The sequence below is a fragment of the Girardinichthys multiradiatus genome, chromosome 11 (assembly GCF_021462225.1).
Source record: "Girardinichthys multiradiatus isolate DD_20200921_A chromosome 11, DD_fGirMul_XY1, whole genome shotgun sequence".
NCBI lineage: Eukaryota > Metazoa > Chordata > Actinopteri > Cyprinodontiformes > Goodeidae > Girardinichthys > Girardinichthys multiradiatus.
In genome coordinates, this window is record NC_061804.1 from 7662223 (window position 1) to 7676090 (window position 13868).

Genomic DNA, 13868 nt, shown 5'->3' on the forward strand with positions numbered 1-13868 from the left:
GCTAAGTCACATATTTAACTTAATTACCTATTGAAAATTTCACAAGAAATACTTGCTTTTTTTAGTTTATAAACAGATTTTGAAAACTATTTGAAATATAAATGAGCAGTATCTGCTGTATAAAGTTGAAACTTTGACAAAGCAGTAGGAAATATATTTAAAAGTTTCGTGCTGCTCAGGTGTTTAATCTCATATTTCACAAAAAAACAAATATTAGCAGATAACATTATGTCAGCTGGTTGCATGACAGTATCTAGAGGTATTGTCTTAGGGTTAATGAACACTGTTTTTATTACTTTATTGTGTTTTATAGATGAAATAATTAACCAAGCATTTAGTCTACAGATCAGTTGAATAGAGATCATTCATGGTTTTACAGTCTTTGCTATTTGTTTGCTGTGATCAGGTCCAAAAGAGGAGCTCACAACATCTTCCGCTGAGAAGCAAACCAGGATGTGTATTGTTTGTTTGACTCTAACGTGTGAAACCACTGGTGCGTGTAACACCTGAATGGTAGTGTTATTCATTTTCAACAGTATGCAAAGGGCACAAACTTTCAGGCTAAATGTATAAAAGTGATAATAGTAATGATTCTGATGGGTTTGAGGCATTAAGTAGAATGTTTTAGGTTCTGAACTGGACAAGCTGCAGGAGGGTCCACTTCCTGGAGACTTTATCTGCGGACAGGAAAGTCCACTCCTCTGTGTTAGAGACAGCAGCAGAGGTGTGGTCCACACACACACACACACACACACACTCTGCTTAATGATCCCTTACGCAATACTACTCCACCCAGCCCCCACCCATCACTAACCCAAACCATACCACAACACACACATATATACAACACAAGGGGCTTCAACAGAACCCTCCCCCATTCCCTGACACTTTCAGTCTCATGTGAACATAAATCTCTAAATCATTCAAAGTTTTTCAAACAACCAATCAGAAGTTAGCTTTTTGTCCATCAGTCCCTCTGGTACTTCATCTGTACGTCGTTTCTGCATTTTATCCTTGTTGTCAGTTCTTATGCTTGGCCAGATGATAAAGGTTTGATAAAATGTCTTTTGCGGTTAGATTTTAAGATTATATACAACATTGAGAGAAATGTCGACGTACAGAGTTTTTGAATGAATGAGTGTGGTACCATCAGCATATAATGGGATTTCATTCCTTTGAATTATCAGATTTTCCCAGTCAGACAAAACACCATGGTTTTACAATGTTACAAACATATATATAAAACAAATCCCACTGCATAAGTTCTTAAATGCTTTTTTTCAAAAGTGCTTCACCAATCAGTTACTTTTGGGTGGCCAGTGCATGTTCTTTACTTTCCGTGTCTTTTGAGAATATTTCCGAAAAGTTAAACCGGTCTATGAGAAAAACACTGGCAGTATGCTGCAACATGTGAAGAGGGGTGGCCCATAAAGCCAAATGAAATAAATTGTTACTGTCACTGGCATGTTTATTAAAAGGACTTTAGACCGGAAGACTATGAAGGAAAAATGCTGCGGTTTTGAAGGTTGAATTCTCTAAAACCTTTGTAAACTTAAACGCAGTGCTGACTTGCAACCAGGCAAACTGCAGAAAGGGGTGGTTTAAAGCTTAGCACCTGAGTGAATAAGGTACATCCCACTGACATGTTTGGGGAGAACTTGAAGAAGACATTACAAAGCTCAAGGAACGCATCTTTCTTATGGGCTTGTATTTAAAATACAGTATTTTTCATTTAAAAATCAATAATTTATTCTTCATAACAGGGATGGACGATATAGACTTAAGATTTTATATTGATATCTGGTGGTATTTATTGTGATAACGATAAAGTGATGATAAAAAAGTATTTACAACTTTTTTTGGGCAACTTTAGGGCAACATGTGACTGCATGTTACTGCAGTAAAAACTCCAGAAACAGAAATACTGCTTAGAAAAAAGATATCCAAAATAGGTTTCCTCAGGACACCAGTTACATAAAGAGGTGTGATTTTTATCACTAAACTGCACACAGTAACTGCATTTAAACATATATTTGAATTTATTGATCTTTATCGATGCTGTCATGGAACAAAGCAGAGAAAGTATTAATAAAGTATTGAGTAATAGAGACGACAATACTCAGTTGTTGGCATTTTCAGACATGATTAATTCAAATTTATCATTGTCACGAAGAATCAATTCTTATCATGAAAAGTAATTTTTCACGATAAACGATACAATAAATGAGCATCACTACTTCATACAACGATGTCAGCCCAAGCTTGTTTTGTGTCAGCATTACTAGAAGATACTGCAATCTCAGGGAGGAGCAGATTTATAACCTGCTTCGAAAAGATTGTTGCCCATGATTAAAGAAAGAAAAACTCATGAATGTGTATAAACCCTTACCTTTGGTGCAGCTGTTCCAGGTAAGATGTTGCCGGTTTCATTAAAATGATGGTTGTCACTGACTAAACACACGAGAAGGCAACAGCACCAAAGAAACTGTGAAAAATTTTAAAAATGTGTCTTCTTTCAGACTAACACAGAAACCATCCAGATAGATTTTAATGAACTGTTTATAAACTACTGCAAATTGTATCCGCCTTTGTTCCATGTTTAAAATATCTTATGGCTACAGAATTCAAATTAAAAAAACTTTTTTAAATACTGTATTGATCACCGAGAGGAAATTAGAGCCCGGCTTTGAATCGGATGAAACATGCATTTAGTAACTGTGCAGCACAGGGTCTATGTGTCAGTTTACCTCTCTCCTCAACACAAACTCTGCAGCAGAGTTCACTTATGAAAGCCCAGTTAACACATTCATGGTTTTTCAGTTTAGACTAAACGACACTGAAGACCTAACTGAAGACAAGCCTATACATTTACAAAAGCAGTGCAACCAAAGAGGGAATGAGAAGCCACTGAAACATGCACTTATACTTGGTTAAGATGGTAATTTTGCTCACTTTTGCTAATCCAGTTTGGCAAAGCTAATTTCAAACCTTCAAATTTAGTTTGTGGACAAACAGCTGATAGTAATGTAATTTATGTAATTTCAAGTTGTCTGATAAAATGAGGAACAAGACAGGTTTCCGGCCCTATGTAGATCATGCTGGTAATTAACACAATCGCAAGGACTTAAGAAAACAGGAATGATGCAACCATTGCTTCCCCATCAACCTGGAAAGGGTTCTAAGGTAATTTCCAAACTGTTTGAAGTCCATCATTTTACAGAGAGACAGATTACTCAGAAAAAGAAAACATTTAAAACAGCTCTCAATCTTTCCAGGAACAAAATACCCAGCAAATTCATAGAACCGATGCCAAAGCAATGATCAGAGTAAAGACCTCCATCTTAGACTCTGCAGGCCTCAGTTGGCAGGATAATGGTTAAAGCTCATTGCAACCTAATTAGACAAAGACTGAATGAAAAATGTTTCTTTGGAAGGCAGCCAAAGCAACCAGTCAGTCAGTCATTTTCTACTGCTTATTCCATAGTGGGTCGCGGGGGAGCTGGTGCCTATCTCCAGCAGTCTATGGGCGAGAGGCAGGGTACACCCTGGACAGGTCGCCACTCCATCGCAGGGCAACCAAACAAAACATATAGGATCAAACACCTTACATTAACTGGCAAGCATGGCGGTGGATGGGGTGATGGTTTGGGCTCATTTTTGCAGCCGTGGTTCCTGGGCACCATGCAGTCTTTGAGTCAACCGTGAATTTCTCTGTATACCATGTATTCTAAAGCCAAATGTGTCAAATCTGTCTGTCTGACAAATAAGGCTTGGATCAAACTGAGTCATCAACCCTAACACAGCAGCACCAACAAAATGGCTGAGAAAGAAAAGAATGAAGGTGCTATAATGGTCCAGTCAAAGTCCAGACTTCAACTTGATTGAACTGGGACCTTAAGAGAGCTGTGTAGAAACAAATCTCAGCAAACCTCAATGAAATGAAAAGCAGGCCAAAATACCTCCACAAAGATGTGAGAAGCTGATAAAGATTTAAAGAAAACTACTCCGTTATTGATGCTTAAGATGATTCAACAAGCTGCTGAATAATTGGGTAAACGTAGGCGTTGTCTTGCTTTAATAAGTAATGACAGTGGTAAATCTGACTTGGGGATATAATTAACATGATATAATAATATGGGATGTATAACAGTAACTGTCTTTCTGAGCCTGTCAGACTGCAGGATTTACTTTTGAAAAATACAAGGCAAGAAACTAGATTCAGTCTTCATCCCAACATGGAGGACAAAATGGACAGCAGTCCTAATCCTGCAGTGCAGTCTGCTCTTATCGGACTGTCCACACCTTCTCTAACCTCCACCATATCTCCTTGCTCCATCTCAAACCTATCCCCATCTGTCTCCTCGTGCTCTTTTACACTTCCTCCAGCAATTTCTCCTCATGCTGCACCCATCCTGCCAACTCCACCTTCCCTGCATGCATCCTTTCTCTGCATGGCTGGCTGAGGTAATGGCTGCTGTTGCGTGCCTGCAACTCTGACAAACATCACCTTATCATTACTCCTCACACCCTGTACTGTATATGGTCTGATTATAACAGGTTATGGACCTAAACCCACGAGCTTCAATATGCAGCTAGAAATGTTAATGTGCTGCGACTTGTCTGCACTGCCAACCAGCGAGCTCACGCAGGGCAATGTACAGAGATTACTTATGATTATATTTATTAAGCACACACCAATAAAAAGGGTGCAAGATCTTCACAAGCAAGTAAGAAATACTGATAGGTAACAAAAAGGGATATTTGAAGACAGCATAAAATGGTAAAAATCATTGTAAAAACATCCAAAGATTCCAAAATGTCAAATCAAAAAAATTAAAATGTCTCAACAATCACTTTATTTTAAAGGCAGAAGATGAAAATCATTTTATGGGACAAAATTGAAGGAAAACTATGACAGAAATATCAAAAACCCCTATGTGAAATGTTTGTTCAAGTAGCATCAAGGTCAGCCATTGCTCATGGTATCAAGGTATTTCACAGCTTGAAAAAGTTACACTTTTAAAACCACCTAATTTTCTCAGGTGTTCCACAGAATGGAAAGAACACCCCCACACCCACCCACCACCCATCAATCTTTTAAAGATACAGTAACTCTGTCTGCAGCAATGAGCAGCGAGAGCTCCTGTGTCTACCAGTGAAATAAAACAGCTCGTTGAAGGTTTGCTACCAGAGCAGATAAAAAACTGAATACTGCTTCTTACACTCACACTTCCAAGACTGTTCATATACTCTGGGTATGACTGTTCATATCCAGAGTGACCAGGGTCTTTTCTGTGGAGTGCTTCTCCGCCCAGTCCACCTTTTCCATTGTTTAGGTAGACTGTATGGAAATATCTCCAGTTGTAGAGAACTTGGACAGTAACCTATCCCTCTCTTTAATGTAACACTGTTTTCTAACACACCTTGTCAACGAGCTGCGAGAGTGACTGTCTACCAGCTACATATAGAGCCCAGTATGTGCTTATTGTCAGTACAGATAACCCGACTAATTACATCTGTTGAATTCTACATTTTAAATTCACATTCTTTACTTTTATGTCTTTGTTTAAGTGTTCCACCACTGTGAGATATGGAAGAGACTGGTGTTTTCTTCAGTCGTACGCAGCTTGTCCATTTATTAAAATAAAGTCTAACAATTAATATATTAATATGTAAATTTGATGTTGTGTATTTTTTGTGAATTACGATAATACCTTGATAAAACGTAAGAAAACTGAGACTTACTCATACTTTGCAGAGTTTGGGGGGCCCTGTGGCATAATAAAGCCCCATGGGCATACTAAGATACAGCTAAATATTTAAAACAGTTTGAGGATAAACCTTTAAAATAGTAACACGTTTACAACACTCGGTTTGTAAATGCAATAGATGCAATACTCTGATTTAAAAACAGTAATGTGCCATAACTTTTACAGCAAGAAGTATTAAATCTTTGTGCAATGCTGACAATCTGCTGAATGCCGAAGACATCTGCAAAATTTTTTAGCTCGTTACCAAAACAGAAATTTGTGGGGTAAATTTGTAGAAAATACATATTTAAATGCAAAGAGGAACAACAAAAACACATAATATATATATATATATATATATATATATATATATATATATATAAACTATTAATTAACACATGTGGAATTATATACTGAACAAAAAGTGTGAAACAGCTGAAAATATGTCTTATATTCTAGGTTCTTCAAAGTAGCCACCTTTTGCTTTGATTACTGCTCTGCACACTCTTGGCATTCTGTTGATGAGCTTCAAGAGGTAGTCACCTGAAATGGTTTTCACTTCACAAGTGTGCCCTGTCAGGTTTAATAAGTGGGATTTCAAGCCTTATAAATGGGGTTGGGACCATCAGTTGTGTTGTGCAGGAGGTGGATACAGTACACAGCTGATAGTCCTACTGAATACTGTTAGAATTTGTATTATGGCAAGAAAAAAGCAGCTAAGTAAAGAAAAATGAGTGGCCATCATTACTTTAAGAAATGAAGGTCAGTCAGTCTGAACAATTGGGAAAACTTTGAAAGTGTCCCCAAGTGCAGTCGCAAAAACCATCAAGCGCTACAAAGAAACTGGCTCACATGAGGACCACCCCAGGAAAGGAAGATCAAGAGTCACCTCTGCTGCGGACGATAAGTTCATCCGAGTCACCAGCCTCAGAAATCGCAGGTTAACAGCAGCTCAGATTAGAGAACAGGTCAATGCCACACAGAGTTCTAGCAGCAGACACATCTCTAGAACAACTGTTAAGAGGAGACTGTGTGAATCAGGCCTTCATGGTAAAATAGCTGCTAGGAAACCACTGCTGAGGACAGACAACAAGCAGAAGAGACTTGTTTGGGCTAAAGAACACAAGGAATGGACATTAGACCAGTAGAAATCTGTGCTTTGGTCTGATGAGTCCAAGTTTGAGATCTTTGGTTCCAACCACCGTGTCTTTGTGCGGGGCAGAAGAGATGAACGGATGGACTCTACATGCCTGGTTCCCACCGTGAAGCATGGAGGAGGAGGTGTGATTGTGTGGGGGTGCTTTGCAGGTGACACTGTTGGGGATTTTTTCAAAATTGAAGGCATACTGAACCAGCATGGCTACCACAGCATCTTGCAGCGGCATGCTATTCCATCCGGTTTGCGTTTAGTTGGACCATCATGTATTTTTCAACAGGACAATGACCCCTAACACACCTCCAGGCTGTCTAAGGGCTATTTGATCAAGAAGAAGAGTGATGGGGTGCTGCGCCAGATGACCTGGCCTCCACAGTCACCGGACCTGAACCCAATCGAGATGGTTTGGGGTGAGCTGGACCGCAGAGTGAAGGCAAAAGGGCCAACAAGTGCTAAGCATCTCTGGGAACTCCTTCAAGATTGTTGGAAAACCATTTCAGGTGACTACCTCTTGAAGCTCATCAACAGAATACCAAGAGTGTGCGGAGCAATAATCAAAGCAAAAGGTGGCTACTTTGAAGAACCTAGAATATAAGACATATTTTCAGTTGTTTCACACTTTTTTGTTCAGTATATAATTCCACATGTGTTAATTCATAGTTTTGATGCCTTCAGTGTGAAGCTACAATATTCATAGTCGTGAAAATAAAGACAACTCTTTGAATGAGAAGGTGTGTCCAAACTTTGGTCTGTACTGTATGTGTATATATATATATATATATATACACACACCTGTGCACACACACACACTTTTATGATTCCAACACACTTCTACACCCAATGTCTAGCCAGCTATTTCCACTTCTTTATTTTCCAGATAAAATATCTGTTTCACATAATTTAGTTCAATTTTGGACCTCGGTCTGGATCCAGGCATGTGAAAACATAAAAGGTAACAATGGTCTGGATTTAGCCAAGGTCCTGCTCCAAACTTCAGCTCCATAGTTATTTCATCAAAATGCTTGCGGCCTTCAACTTGTCCAGTTTTCTGTCCTTGTAAAGTAAATAACTTTATGTTGCATAAGTTCATGGTCATGTTTCTACTATCCTAAACATTTTGGCTAAAAACCTATCATCACCATCACTAAACTCCTCATTATTCACATAAACAGAAGTTCAGATCAACTACAATACAACTCCCCTTAACTCTATCTATTCATACTAAATTCAACTCAAATGCTACACCTTCGTTGCCAATCTATTTCCCAGAATTTGAGAACAAACCGAATGTTCAAAGAGACAAAAAGCAAGGTTTCCAGGGTGTTTTTAACATATTACCTTGTTTTTTTGGGTTATTAGTGGGGACAGAACATCTTTACCTTGTTTGCCTCTCTGAGGGCAGAAAGCAGTCTTTAAAGATGAGGATAGTCTGTAGTCTTCTCACCACATCAAACAGTCACTATTGTAAAACTGCAGAACTCGATCAGGTGTCTGTACGTTTAAAATGGCTCCATCTCTACCAAATGTTGACAAGTATTGCTTTTTAGGTTAATTTTTGTCTTTAATTTGTCTCTGTATTTTGTATTTTATGATATGTGTTTGAAATCATTATAAATAAATAATAAATACTGACACATGTAATATGAAATAATTAGCAGAATTGCATTGAAAAATCAGCTGCTCGCCAAAACTGGACCACTTTTACTTTGATTAGCGCTGGCCAATGACTGCCAGTCGGAATGGCAAAAGTATCTACATATCAGTGAAATGTTGAAATTATAGCATGGTTTTCAGTTAGACATTTGTTTCATTTCAGCCTTTGCAAATGGGGGTCGGAAATCAACAGAGAAAAAAGGCAAAATGGTACGATAACCTCCTGAGAGCCCCATGTTCCTTCCAAAAAAACAGATTCACAAAATGCTGCTTAATTTAGAACAATTTTCAACAGATGCAGCATGAGCAGATAAACCAGAACCTTTACTTTTACTTGAATCTTGTGAGGGCTCAACATGTTCCAACATGTTATTACCTGCAGCCACGCCTGCTTACCCTCACCTACACCCAACTGATTCTCCTCCATCAGTTCATCCACCCCCATCCCTTCTAATCATCCACCAATAACCTCCAACCAAACCCCTCCCCTCACCCCCGTCTTCCTCACCGTGCACTCCATCTCCTCTGGCTCTGATTTGATCTGTACTGAGGGCATGTCTCTCTGGCCTTGTGCCTCCTTCTCCTCTTCCGTTTCCTCCTGCTTCACCCCAACGGTGAGCGTCACCACCTCCTTCAGCTTCTTCTCCTCGTGCGGCGGCCGAGGCCCAGTGGTCAGCGCCTCCTCCTCCTCCTCCTGCTCTTGTTTGGCTGCGGGGGGCGGAGGTGAGGATGGCGGTGGTGGCGATGATGACAACTGCCGGGTCACGGCGCTCTGCTTGTTGGCCGAGCTCCTCTGCTTCTTTCGGGCACCGGCGGCACTCTTCTTCTGCTTTAGAGTTGACTGGCACTGAGGAAGAGGAGAAGAAGCAGAAGATTAGAGGGAGGAAGGCACAAATTGTCCAGAAGATGTAGAGAAGGACAGAAAGGTGGAATGGGGGGGGGGTTAAGCATAGGGTGGAGAAGAGATGATGGGGGTAGCTGAGGGGAGAAAAGGGGGGAGGGGTCATGGCAAGGTAAAGAAAAAAGTTTGAAGCCAGAATAAGGGGGGTGAGGGGTTAAAATATGGGAGGAAAATAAGAGAAAGAAAAGATAGAAAGGAGTAGTGGTAGTCAAGTAGAAGAGGAAGCTGTACATTGGAGTTTAAAGGCAAATAGACTGATAACAAGCTTTACCTCCTCTGTAAAATCAGCCCGAGGAGGGGGTAAAAACATTCAGGCACACACACATTCAGAGTGTAACAAGAGAGAAAATTTAAAGCAAAAGTAACAGAAGAGAAGAGAAGGCAGAGAAACAAAGGCCTAAATCCTGAGGCTGACACCAAGGGAATGAGAACGAAAGAGAAATAACAGACAGAGCAGGGAGGAGTAGCCGTGAACTGACCCCTCCCTCCCTTTCAGTGGCAGGCAGGCGGACACACCCTTTTCTGGAAGCCGAGCTACAACACACACACACACACACACACATTCAGAGAGCAACTGGGGAGTGCCAAAGCACTCACACAACCATTCAGGAGGAGAAGCAACACACCCCGGCTCCTCTGGCCTAATCTACTGTCCATTTCCTCTTCCTTTATAAGTTTTACTCTGTCAGACAATCAACAGTTCTCCCACAAATTATCAGGGAACAGAAACTTTGACAAGTAAAGCCAAAAAGGATCTACTTCAATGGTTTCTGTGCTTTAACTAAATATTTCCACAAATTTAGGGACAGTTAGAGGGTAAACTGATACCGTTTGTTTTTACTTCTGTTTAAATAAAGCAAAGTTTCAAGTCTTTTTTCCGTGTTGGTCAAAGATATCTTAGACACATTTACAGACCACAGCTATACTGTTAAAGTAGTTCCTGAACAGACTACATGCAAATATAGTACAGATTGTTTTTGAATTGAATTGAGAGCAAAACAGACAGGCTCAAAAAAGAAAACAAGGACAAGTTCTAACATCAGAAAAAGCTACCACGTCTAAAATCTTAGATTCATACCAGAAAACCCACACTGACCTACCAAAAGTATTCATGCCCTCTTTCACATCTGTCAACAGAACAACTATTAGCTGCGTACTCTACAAATCTGGTCCTTATAGAAGAGTGGCAAGAAGAAAGCCCTTAATAAATAAAGCCATAGGAACTCCTATTTTATATACAGTCTTACTGATCACTCAAAGCACTTTACACTATAGCCACATTCAAGTAATCGCAGTCACAAACAGATTGCAATTCAACTATTCCTCCCACTGAGCCAAAGTCAACTGAGCTCCATGGAAAATGCTGGTAAATTAACACTAAACACAACATCAACACAGTGAAACACAATGGTGGCAAAATCATGCTATGGTGACGAAGCTCAGAAGGATGAGCTTGAGCTATTTTGCAAAGAAGAATTTCCCTTGCTGTTTAAAGCTTGCAAAGTGATATGTCTCTAGCAAAAGGTGCTTCTATAAAGTATTGGCTCAGATGACCTAAGTACAAATGCACATCATACAAAATCAAAACCATGTCAATCATTTCCTTCCATTTCACGATTATGCATCATTTTGAGCTGGTTTCTCAAATAAAATCACACTAAAATGGATCAAACTGCTAAAACGGATCAGAATCTATTTAAAACCTTAATCAATATAGTAAAAATATGACGTCATTTACTTAATGCTGCTGTCAGTTAACAGGTCATGAACCCCACTTGGACTTTATAGCATGCTAACTTGTCTGCTTTCTGTTTTACTTCCCCTTTAATTTCAGCTGATGCTAGAGAGAATGTAGCCTTGTTTCTGAGGAATTTCTGTAGACTATTTAGAGTCTTCAAAGAATAACCCGGTGTTGTAAGGTCAGCACGCTCTCACTTAAAATGCTTTGTACAAAAAAAAAACGGTGCAATGAATCTAGCATTACTTGTTTAGATGGCATCTTATCTTCTAGTGCAAGTGAGGTTGAAAGCTTAGAAATATTTTCTTCAGACATGTGTTTGCATGAAAGTTAAATTTAACACAAATAAATGGACACATGAATTGTTTTCATCAGTAACTCTGCTCACATCACACAGGATTAATGTAAACAGACTGGTGTGTCCTGTAAAACTGAAATAATAATGACCAAAGAGAGAATGGAAAGTGCAGCCCCGCTTCAGATTATCTACAGCCAAGCCACAGCCACTGCTACCCAAAGCTCTACTTAGGACTTAAATAAAAAAAAAACACAACATTGCTACATTGGTGTCATGTTCATGAGGTTAGATGGAGCAGGAGATACAGGGATGAATTGGGGCCTTGTCTGCTCTACTCTGGGCACAGCTCCAGACTGTTGTGGTGCGAAGAGTTGACCTAAAAAGAGAACTTCTCAATTAATTGCCCTGTCTATGCCCTCACCTATGGTCATGAGATGTGTATCATGGCTGAAGGGACTATATAGCCATAACACCTTAGGATCCCCAACAAGAAGGTGGAGAGGGCCACAGGAGAGAGGGACGTCCAGGTTTCTTTTCAATATCCTTTTTTTATTGTAATTGTGTAAGTAATGCACAACGAAATTCAAAAAAATACTAACTCTCAAAGTCGGTGAAAACAATTAAATAAATAAATAAATGAATAAATCAGGGTTTACATGAATTTGCAGTGTTCAGGGCAACAACAGCTCTTGGGTAGAAACTGTTTTTCAGTCTGCTTGTTTTTGACTTTATTGCTCTGAATCGCCTCCCTGAGGGTAAAAGTTCAAAGAGGCGGTGGACAGGGTGTGAGGAGTCCCTGATGATGCTGCAGGCTCTCCGGAGGCAGCGGCTCCTGTAGATCTCGTCCAAAGATGGAAGAGGGCAGCTATGACCTGTTACCCTGCAACCTAATCTTGGAAAAGCAAAGCCAATTGGTTGGATGGATGAATTTTGCTATGGAAGATTAATAAACCCATAATGGTAATCCAAACATGTCCAGAATGTTCCTTATACATCCCTGAAGACCTCACCAGAATTATGCAAAGATCATCCATGCTCTGAATGATTGTTTTACATAATTTTTACGTCTTTATCCAGTGTGGAGTTACCCCGTAGGACAACATGGAGATGTAGTAGTAATCCCAACCACTAAGGATGATCCTCAAAAGATTTCTAGCTTGAATTTGTCCAAATAAATCATGTCACTTGCGGTAACTCTAATAAAAAGTGCAAATATAGGATGTTTAAAACTAAATCTGACATGCATAGAAGCTAAATAGTTCACTGTTCAATGTTATTTCACTCTTGATCAGTGAGTTGGTAATTTATCTTTATCCTATTTTCCATTAAAAATTATTAATACTCAGTTAGCTGGCTGCTAATGACCTCTTTCCAACTATTGTTTGTTCTGGGTCCAAAAAGACCAAAATGAATGGAACCAAACATTGAAGCAATTTGAAGTCTCAGTTCTTTTTAAATGTTTAAATGATCTCTTATAAAAATTGTTTCCTAATAGATGAACAGCATACTCTGCATGTATGCCACATACATGCAGAGTATGCTGTTCAGTGTACAAAATCTAATTATTTAAAAATTGGAGTTTGAAAAGCCCAAGAACAAGTTTAGTAAAATAACTGTAAAAGTAAATTGTTTGAATCATAAATATGTTGGCCAAATCAATTTATGGTAACTTTTTAATATTATCTGTAGTACTGAAGACAGATGCAAGAACTTTTTTTGTTAGAAACCACTAGGACAACAGAGAGGTTATACTCAGCTGGCATACTTAGGATTTTAAGGCATTTAAAGCTAAAGTGATCAATCTAAACTGCTGTTACATGATTTGCAAAACCTATTACCTGCTGGCCACATGGATTTGAGGAAAGATGCCCACATAGACGCTGATTTATGAACAATGCTTCTGGCTAACTTCTTTGCAATGTTTTTTGTTTCCTATTAGTTTGAACCATGGGGATGTGCTTAATGCTGGCATGTTACCCAGCCCAGCAGATTCCACAGTGAGGTGGGGCCTTAGCTAATCAGGCTGGGTGTGGCTCTAAGCACCACCCCTCTCACACATTTCTGCAGAGGACACACACAAACATACACACACAGTAGCCCCCATCGCTCACCCCTCACCCCTATCCCTATTGTGACCAGGCAGAGCCCCCTCTGTGTCTCTCAACAAAGCTAAATGCAGCTTTATGCCTTACCCCCCTCCCCAAAAAAAAAAAAACTGACAATGTCTGACTCCCCTGGATGAAAGTATATTTTTTGGTGAAAAAAAGAAATTACTTCTTTGAATCCTGTGCCAAATGCATTCTCTGGTGTTGGCATTTTGCCCTGGAATTAAACATGACACAGAAAAGTTCTTTCTAAGAAAGTGAAGCATA

The 13868-nt window shown here is 39.5% G+C and overlaps 1 protein-coding gene across 2 annotated transcripts in view; it reads right to left on the reverse strand.

Moving 5' to 3' along the window:
- The window catches only part of klf8 (Kruppel-like factor 8), an 85531-nt gene that overhangs the window by 32232 nt on the left and 39431 nt on the right, over nt 1–13868 (reverse strand). Inside the window, exons 1-2 of one of the 2 annotated variants that reach the window (XM_047378493.1) lie at nt 9732–9876; nt 9068–9406 (exon numbers count right to left, since the gene is read on the reverse strand). In XM_047378493.1, the coding sequence (XP_047234449.1) occupies nt 9068–9406; nt 9732–9770 (378 nt within the window). In that variant the 5' untranslated portion in view covers nt 9771–9876. Of the gene's footprint in view, nt 1–9067; nt 9407–9731; nt 9877–13868 lie in introns of those variants that run through there. The other variant, XM_047378494.1, reaches the window with a different exon arrangement.